Source organism: Chrysochloris asiatica, unplaced genomic scaffold (genome assembly GCF_000296735.1).
Source record: "Chrysochloris asiatica unplaced genomic scaffold, ChrAsi1.0 scaffold00101, whole genome shotgun sequence".
Lineage (NCBI taxonomy): Eukaryota > Metazoa > Chordata > Mammalia > Afrosoricida > Chrysochloridae > Chrysochloris > Chrysochloris asiatica.
Window position 1 is genome coordinate 10,589,462 of NW_006408619.1, and position 9,911 is coordinate 10,599,372.

At 40.0% G+C, this 9,911-nt stretch overlaps 1 protein-coding gene across 1 annotated transcript in view; it reads left to right on the plus strand.

The window, feature by feature from the left end:
• The window catches only part of PRC1 (protein regulator of cytokinesis 1), a 31,548-nt gene that overhangs the window by 6,345 nt on the left and 15,292 nt on the right, over window positions 1–9,911 (plus strand). Inside the window, exons 2-8 of the mRNA XM_006867137.1 lie at window positions 4,348–4,480; window positions 4,601–4,723; window positions 5,929–6,162; window positions 6,241–6,411; window positions 6,842–6,991; window positions 7,310–7,457; window positions 8,447–8,583. Coding sequence (XP_006867199.1) covers window positions 4,348–4,480; window positions 4,601–4,723; window positions 5,929–6,162; window positions 6,241–6,411; window positions 6,842–6,991; window positions 7,310–7,457; window positions 8,447–8,583 — 1,096 coding nt within the window. The remainder of the gene's footprint in view (window positions 1–4,347; window positions 4,481–4,600; window positions 4,724–5,928; window positions 6,163–6,240; window positions 6,412–6,841; window positions 6,992–7,309; window positions 7,458–8,446; window positions 8,584–9,911) is intronic.

A 9,911-nucleotide genomic window follows, 5' to 3' on the forward strand; every position in this document is an offset into this window, starting at 1 on the left:
GCTTTTGACAATGAGTATGAAGCCATTCCTGCGAAATTTGTCTCTCACAGCATAGTAAACCATATTCAAGTGATTTAAAATGGCAATACCAGTCAGTCCCTTTCAGCTCACTCATTCCTAGGATATTGATCTTTATGCGTTCTGTTTCATTTTTGACGACTTCCAATTTTCCTAGAGTCAGACTTGATACAGTCCATGTTCTGATTATTAAGGGATGTTTGCAGCTGTTTATTTTGAGTTGTACCCCATCAGCAAATGAAAGTTCCAAAAGCTTTGTTCCATTCACGTCATTAGGATTAAGTCTACTTTGAGGAGGCAGCTCTTTGCCAGTGGTATTTTCAGTGCCTTCCAACCTCAGGGACTCCTCTTTTGGTTCCGTATCTGACAGTGTTCTGCTGCCAGTCATATGGTTTTCAGTGGCTACCATACAGTGGCAGCAGCAGTGGGCTCAAGCTGAACCGTTGTGAGACTGGCAGGACCGGACAGTGTTTTGTTCGGTTGTGCAGAAGGTCACCATGAGTCAGAATCAACTCAATGGCACTTGACAACAGACAACTACTATCAAGAGTAATCTGCTTTTCCTTCTTCCTGTGCTCTCCTGGTATGGTGCCATAGAATAAGCACTGGACTGCTAACTATAAGGTAAGTGGTTCAAATACAGGGAACCCTACACAGAGTTGCCATGAGTCAGAACCAATTTGAAGTCACTTAACAAACAAAGTCTGTCTCAGTATGGAAGCTCTACTGAAATCTGCCCATCCTGGGTGAGATCCTGCTGGTATTTAAAATACAGGTGTCATAGCTTCCACATCACAGCAACATGCAAGCTACCACTGTACGCCAAACTGACAGACGAGTGCTCGAGCCAACACCATAGACATTTCAGTTGGTCCAGCTTACATAATTCTGACTGAATAATCAAAGTTGTGCAAAGTTAAACAGTTGGGCTCAAGATCCTAAAATATTTCTTGTTAGATTTTAATAGGAGATGAAACATGGCTTTATTGGTATGATCCTGAAGATAAAACAATGGCTCCCAAGAGGTGGAAGTGGTCTAGTCAAAGTTAAAGCAGACCAGTCAAAAGCAAAGGTCATAGCAACAGTTTTTTGGGATACTCAAGGCATTGTGCTTGTTGACCTTCTTTAGGGCCAAACACCTGCTCATTGTGAGTGCTTTGAGACAGTTAACCAAAGGTTTAGCCGAAAAATGACTTTCACAGCTTCACCAGAGAGTCCACTACCATAACAATGCTTCAAATCTTTAAAGGACACCCATTTTGAGAACTGGTAAATAATTTTGTCAAATTATAAAGTATATTTTTATTGCTCTAGTAAATTTCACTTGCTGTTAAAACAAAACAAAAAGGGGCACACATTTTTCTTTAGTTAATAGAGTAAAAAAGACAGCATTGACATGGTTAAATTCCCAGAACCCTCAGTTCTTAGGGATGGATTAAATGGCAAGTAGCATTGCTTACGAAAGTGTCTTGACCTTGATTGGACTTATGATGAGACATAAAGTTTGTTTTTTATTTTTACCTTATAACCCTATTTCTCTACCAACTTTTTAAAAGTCCCTTTGTACCCTTATACAGGATCTCTATGAGTCGAAACTGACTCTTTGGCACTTTAACAACAATTCATTATTATTACTACATCCACATAAATTATGCATTTTCAGTAGAAGATTGTTGTTTTTTGGTGCCATTGAGTTCATACCAACTCATAGTGACCCTATGCACAACAGAATGAAACTGGTCCTGGGCCAACCTCACAATTATTGCTACACCTTAGCCCATCACTGCTGCCACTGCATCCATCTTATTGGGGGGGGTGGGGTCTTCCTCTTTTTCTCCAATCCTCCACTTTACCAAGCATGATTTCCTTCTCCAGTGATTGGTGCCTCCTGACAATATGTCCAAAGTATGAGAGACGAAGTCTGGCCATCCTGGCTTCCAAGGAGCACTCTGGCTGCTCTTCTTCCAACACAAATCTGTTTTTTTAAGTCCATGTTACTTTGAATATTTTCTAACACCATAACGCAAATGCATCAATTCTTCTGTGGTCTTCCATATTTACTGTCTAATTTTGCATACATAGGTGGTTATTGAAAAATACCTTGGCTTGGGTCAGGTGCACCTTAGTCCTCAGACTGACATATTTGCACTTCAACGCTTTACAGAGGTCTTTTGCAGAAGATTGGCCCAATGCAATACGACGTTTGACTTCTTTTTTTTCCCTTTTTTCATTTGACTTCTTGACTGCTGCGTCCATGAGTATTGATGGTTGAGCCAAGCAAAATGAAATCTTTGACAACTTCAGTCTTTTTCCATTTCTAATGAATGCCATTTATTGGTCCAGTGGTGAGGACTTTTGTTTTCTTCACATTGAGGTACAACCCATACCAAAGTTGTGCAAAGTTTCTGCTTCCTGGGTGCCATTGAGGTACAACTCATACCAAAGTTGTGCTTTGATCTTCATCAAAGTATTATAAGTCCTCTTAGCTTTCAGCAAGCAAGGTTGCATCTTCTGCATATCGCAGATTGTTAATGAGTCCTCCTCCAATCCTGATATCACATTTTTCTTCATAGAATCCATCTTCTCAGATTTCTCATTTATGGCAATTGTCAAAAAAATTCTATCTGTTTTTGCATTAATGATCTATGTCTGGCAGTAACGAATGCCAAGGTTCAAGGTGAGAGTAACGGTGGCTGTGATGGTTAAGGTTATGTGTCAACTTGGCTTGGCCGTGGTTATATAATGATGTAGTCATCTTCCATTTTGTGAGCTGATGTGGTCATCCTTTATTTTCACATATGCTGATTTTGCATAAGAACCTTACCTTGTCAGTAAGTGAGGAGTGGGTATAGTAATAAATTGTCAGGTGTGTTGTAGTAGCTATACCAACAAACTCTTGTGTTTGCAGACATTTTTTTTGGTCTGTTTTTCCTTTTTAAAAAAAAACTTAATGGGGGTTTGGGGAAAATTTAAAAAAAAAAATAAGGTCCCTTTTGAACAATTTTAAGCAAAAGGGTCCAAGAACTGGGTTACAATTTTCACAACATCAGCGTTCTCATTATTTCTATTCTTTTTGTTCTAGTTTCCCTTTCCCTCTTTGTCTTATCTTTGCTTTTATTTTTTTTAAAGAAAAACTTTTTATTGTGAAGTTTTTTTTAAAGACAAGATCATTAGTTTTACATTCAACAAATCATGCATTTTGTTTCACCTCAATGATTACAGCCCCCTCCATGCAGCAAGAGTTATCCCGCTTTCTCCCTGGGATTCGTATTTCCATTCCATCCACCTTCCCATCTCTTCTCAACTTTGTCCTTAGGGAAATATTGCACATCTGATTTTCAATGGGTGACTAGTCCATGGTGCATATATACTTACTAGTGTCCCCGCCTATGTACCTACTTACTGTTCGGCTGAAAATTGGTTCATGAGGATGGATTCCTTTCCAGACCTGAAAGGGTGGCTGAGAGCCTCCAGTCTCTTTCTGACCAGTGTCATCTTTACTTTTGGGTAAATGTTGACTGTTTAGTATCATATAGTTGATTGTTTAAGGGAGCACATGACTTACAGGTGATACTGTTTACATATAAGCCAATCTATAACTTGACTGAAAGATGATCTCCAGAAATAGTTTTAGGTCCAAGTTCAAAGGGTATCATACGGTGATAGTTTTGAAAGTTCCTCTAGTCTATATTGGTTCCGTAGCGCTGACCTTTTTTGAGGGACTTGAATTTTGTGCTACATTTTCTCCCCCATTCTATCTGGTATCTTCTAATGTGTTCCTGGTGAGAACGGTCAGTAGGTGTAACCTGTGTGTAATGGTAACCCGGCACATCTAGTTCTTCTGGTCTTCAGGTTAGAAAAAGCTGTGGTTTACGTGGGTCCATCAGGCCTATGGACTACTGTCCTTTTTTTGAGCCTTTGAGTTTCTCCATTCTCTTTTGCAGCATATGAATAGATACCAATAGTTATCTTAAATGGCTGCTTGCAAGCTTTTAGGACCCCCAATGTTATAAATGTCTGTTTTTTCTTTAAAGAAAACATTTATATACACTGCCATAAGTAGAATCATTGATGAAAGTCCAGATTATGAGATTATTCAGAAGATTGCATTTCCATGATAAAACGTGGTTTTCAATTTTGCTTAACCAGTGTTGTGACATTTGGAGCAAGAAGGGAAGGGGAGTGGTTAAAGGTGAAGTAAACGGAATTGCTTTCAATTTGTTTAAGTCTGAGGAAACTGAGAAATATTCCTACCTTATTTAATTCCTGGGAATGGTTCCTTTATTCTGGACACAGTGATTGATGTAACAGCCCTCTTTTGCCTTTCAGTGAGGTGTTGGCCGAGGAGTCCATAATATGTCTCCAGAAAGCCCTGAATCACCTTCGAGAAATATGGGAACGAATTGGGATTCCAGAAGACCAGCGCTTACAAAGAACTGAGGTTGTAAAGAAGCATATCAAAGTGAGTTTTCAATGTCATGTTTTTTAAAATCCTCTCTTGAAATTATGAGAGTTTTGATGGTGTTGGTTGTTTTTTTTCCTTGATCCAGACTTTTATTGGCTTGCTCTCTCTCTGTCGTAGGATCTCCTGGATATGATGATTGCTGAGGAGGAAAGCCTGAAGGAAAGACTCATCAAAAGCATCACTATTTGTCAAAAAGAACTGAATACCCTTTGTAGCGAGTTACATGTTGAGCCGATTCAGGTATATCTTGCCATTTATAGATCTCAGGGGAGCCTGTATAGTCTAGGAAGAAGCTTGACTGGGAGCTGAGATCCAAGCAGAGATGGATGGTCTCCTTATGGGTGGGAACAGGAGGAATGGAGAAGACTTGCCACCTAGTTAACTAGTTCAGGCCAAGTAATTTTCACACATATAAGGATTTGCCACCAGTGAGAGGAGAATCAACTATAATAGGTGTTGCAGAGCTCTGATCAAAAACAAGCTTCATCTTGCTGCCAATTTGTTTTGCCTTGTAGGGCATGTTCATTTTTTGTTTTAACTTTGAGGAAAAGTTATAAACCTTGCCTTTGCAGACCCTTTTATTACCTAGAAGGTGCAGCCAGCTAATAATAACACCATTATACCAACTACCGTGGCTACTTCAGAGGAAATGTCTTAAAAGCTAGTGTGTCAGATAGATCATAGTTGAGTTCAGAGTATGCTGTGATTATTTGTGTGACTAGCTGAGTGTTTACTGTGTTTGTAAGTCAGTGGCCCCAAAACAGCTCTGGCTAGAACCAGCAAAAGTAGTGTCAGAATCATAAAATAAATGTGGAACCTGGGAGGGTCATTAGAGTAGATGTCAGTCAGGGACAACCCCATAGGGTCCCTCTCCTGCCTGGAGATTTAGATGGGTCAGCTTAGAAGGGAGACCCAGGAGTCTAGGAGAAGGAGAAATCATACCTGGCTTTCAGGAGCAGTCAGGTAGACTATGACATCAGTGGAGTGTTCTGGATCTTACCAGAAGTGACAGACATACGAGGGGCTTCAAAAAGTTTGTGGGGAAATGTCATTATCTTTTACTTCTATTTTCCATGAACTTTTTGATGCCCTCTTATATAATTGATTTTGGATCCTAGGTTTCTCTTTCTATAATATTTTATTAGCTTTCAGTATGAAATTGAATGAGGTATACAATGGTACATTTCCATTAAATTGCAGTGGTTCTAAAATAGTAGGATGAACATTTAGCTATGAGCTAGATATACCACCCTATAGCTAATCCAGAACAAGTTTTACAACCAGTCTTCACCTCTTGCAGAAGTGCCCTGGTACCTTTCATTGTTGGAGGGTGTTCCTTCGGGGATCTTCTTTGTGCCATAACAGCCTGCATTCTGGCCTCTTCGTGACTCGCTCCCTAAAGAAGTCCTGTGGACCCTTATAACCATGGGACATTGCCTTTACAGGAAGAAGGGGAGACGACCATCTTGCAATTAGAAAAGGATTTGCGTACTCAGGTGGAATTGATGCGAAAACAGAAGAAGGAGAGAAAACAGAAACTGAAACTACTTCAAGAACAAGATCAAGAACTGTGTGAACTTCTTTGCATGTCTCCCTATCAAACTGATAGTGCCTCAGTTCCCAGCTTAGATGAGCTAGATCAGTTCAGACAACATGTGGCAACTCTGCAGGAAACAAAGGTATTTGGCTCACATTCAGACTTCCTAAAAGGCAGTGTGGCTTTTTTATAAAAACCTTAGAATTATTTTGTCTTATAGACATCTAGACGTGAGGAGTTTGTCAGCATAAAGAGACAGATCATACTGTGTATGGAGGAATTGGATCATACCCCAGACACAAGTTTTGAAAGAGATGTGGTGTGTGAAGATGAAGATGCCTTTTGTTTATCTTTGGAGAATATCACAGCCCTACAAAAGTTACTGCGGCAGGTAATAGCTTAAATTGTGTCCTGAGAGCTTCACAGTACCCAACTGTGTAAAAACACTGGGTGTTTTTCTCTTTTGTATTTTAAAGAAGAGACAATATAGGTCTAAAAAATGAGGGAGGATAAAGATAGTAATTCATGTAATATCTACAAATACAGGTGTTTGATAAAATTTATATATAGTTCTAAGAGTATAAACTTTAGATTTTAAAAATATTCATTTGAATTATTGTAGCATTTGAGAAGAAAATTTAATTCAAAAACTTGAATTTTACTGAGTCTGATTCACTCCCATAATGACAACTTTGAAGTCACGAAGATAATCTGACATTTGTAAAAGTGCTTTCTTTCCATGTGAATCCAGACTCTTTGTGGGAATTTGCTCTGTGGTGAAGTTCCTGCTGTGAATAACTGCTGGCTTTCTCTGCTGGCAGCTGGAAATGCGAAAATCGCAAAATGAAGCTATGTGTGAGGGGCTGCGGGCTCAGATCCGAGAGCTGTGGGACAGGTTACAAATACCTGCAGAAGAGAGAGAAGCAGTGGCCACTATTATGACTGGATCAAAGGCCAAGGTCAAGAAAGCGGTGAGAAACCCAATTGGCACTAGGGGAATAGTCTTCCAAAGGTGCTTCTATATCAAGTCTGAGGTGTTTACTAGCTTCCGCTTTGGGCAAACCTATCTTTAAGACAAGTATCAGAAGAGGATGGCCGTATCAGAAAGAACTTTAAAAAAAGGATTACACATATTCTATCTTTTGTGTATGTTCCTTAGATTTCTGGCTCTTATCACAGTGTGTTGGTTTACTTCTGTGACTGTGTTGTAACTTTAAGTGGAGGGTTGCTTTTGCAAAGCTAAGGTAAATGTGAAAATGGAACCTTTTTAGCAGGTCTTTTCCTTTTAGTTGCAATTAGAAGTGGATCGGTTGGAAGAATTGAAGATGCTGAACATGAAGAAAGTGATTGAGGCAATTCGAGTGGAGCTGGCTCAGTTCTGGGACCAGTGTTTTTACAGCCAGGAGCAGAGACAGGCTTTTGCCCCATATTATGATGGTTAGTACAGAATGGTGGTCTTCATGTGGCCTGCCTACTTAAAGAACAAACAAACAACACACAGTTAACCATTGAATTCACAGTGATAGCCTCTAAGGTAGGCTTTGTCATTAGATATTATTATCCCCATTTTATAGATGAAGAAATTGAGACATAGCAATTTGCCTTATATACATAAATACCCTATATGACTATCAAAATAGCTTCAGAGTTGGGGCCACCACAAGATGAATAAGGCAATTGGACTAGCTACATTGTGGTAGGAAGAAAGGAGATGTGGCATTTCGAGTGACACTGACTTTGCCCCCGTGGTTAAGTGGTATCTTTTGGGTTTCTCCACTGGAGCTCATTGTTTCTCCCTTGTAATGAATAAGTGTCGGGTAGGAAGCGACTTAGATGGGCTGATTCTCATCATACTTCACACATTGGTTTTCTGATTCGTCCATGGGTTCATGCCTGCAAAAGTTAGTTTTAGTGTTTGCTGAATGGTGACTCTTATTTCCCTCATTTCTTCTACCATAAGGAAGAGTTATCTTATTTATTCATATCATTATGGATCCATAGGTGTTTGCAACCCTTCAATTCCTCCACGGGAGAAAGAGGAGGCTTTCTGTTCCCATAAAGCTGTACAGCCTCGGAAATCCTCTATAGAGTCCCTGTGAGTTAGGATGGATGTGATTCCAATTCAGTCCATCACCACAGAGTTCATTCTCACTTTTCTCTCTTCTTGACACCTCATTTTTCTGATGGTGAGAAACCTGATCCCCATTATCAACAGTATATGCGAGGGGGCTTCAAAAAGTTTGTGGGAAAACAAAATGAAAAAGTAATGGAATTTTCCCACGGACTTTCTGATGTCTCCAAATACACTTATTCATGTGTCATGTTTATTACCAAGAAAAAAAAATCTTGGGGGCGGGGGGCATTAGTAAGTTGGGATTCTAAACACTAGTAGAATTTTAAAGAACTCTAGGGCCTCTCTATTACAGAGGACTACACTGAGAATCTGCTTCAGCTCCATGATGCTGAGATTGTACGGTTAAGAAACTACTATGAAGTTCACAAGGAACTCTTTGAAGGTGTTCAGAAGTGGGAAGAAAGCTGGAAGCTTTTCCTGGAGTTTGAGGTATTGCTCTAGTTTTCATTTGTCTGTTTTTGTTTTCTCGAGTAAAAGGAAGTGTCAGGAAAGTATGCCCCGTATAAAATCAAAGTCCAGTTTCTTGTACTCTTCACCAGGTTTCTAAAACTCTGCCTTTATTACCAAGTGACTGTGAAAAATGCTAACTCATATGTATTTGTTAAATTATATGCAGGGGAAAATTAATGCCTTACTTAAATTAGATAGCAATTTCTTGCATAAAGAGATCCAGAGCTAGGCAGCCCATGTCCCTTGGAACACCTACATCCCTGCCATAGAACACATGGCCGTAGTGTAGGTATGGGAGTTGCATGTGGTCAGCAGCGTCCCAGACTTCTCCAGCATCAGTAAAGGTACACCTCACCTTCTGGGCCAAGATGGCAGCTAGAGCTCCCACACTTTGGGCAGTGTGATGGCGCTGCCCCTTTCCTTTAAGGACCCTCACCGGAACCTCTCCACACACCACTGTTTACATGCCACACCAGCTGCTGGAGAGTTGGGGAGAATTGCTGTCCCAGAGGAACCCCAGGTTCTGTTAGGAAGGAGAGAAGACAAGAAGTTAGGGCAGGCAACTAACATTCTTTACCAATCCAACTTTTGCTGTTTTCCTATAAAATTGCCTGACTGTTGGGAAACATTTGGATACTCTGAAGGCTTTATCTTCTCTTGGAAATGTATCATAGATTCTCACACAGCATTTCAAAGCTTAGACTTAGGGTTAAGGTAAGGCAAGCAGGGTACCTAGGACTTGTTGTCAGGTTGGTGCCAACTCTGTAAGAGCTTGAAGAGGCCTTTGCAGAATCTTTAGTTCAACCATTTCAAATTTGCAGGCAGAGAAACAAGGCCTCCATAGTGAACGAGCCTATGTGATATCTTAACCGCCTTTATAAACCGATGTGTAATCCTCACCTATACTTTACTTTCAGTGGAAAGTGAACAAGCGTGGTGGTGGTGTTTTTGTGCCATGAGTCAGTTCTGACTTAGGGACCCTGCATAGAGTCTCCAAGGCTGTAATTTAACAACAGAGCAGAAAGCCTCGTCTTTTTCCTGCTCAGCGGCCGGTTGATTTGAACTGCTGACCTTGCAACTGCCCAACTTGTAACTAACTCACTTTGTTTCTAGGGCTCCTTCAAAGAAGTGTAGTAAACATTAATAAAGAGCCAACCAAGCAGCTTCCTGTTGATGTGTCAGGATTTAAGAAAAAAAAAAAAAAAAATCAGTCTCTATCAAGCAGTTTTTAATGGAAGTAGAATTTCTTTACAGATTTTCCCTCTAAATTGTTAAAATTGTTTCTAAATGTTTCTGATTGTCTAGCG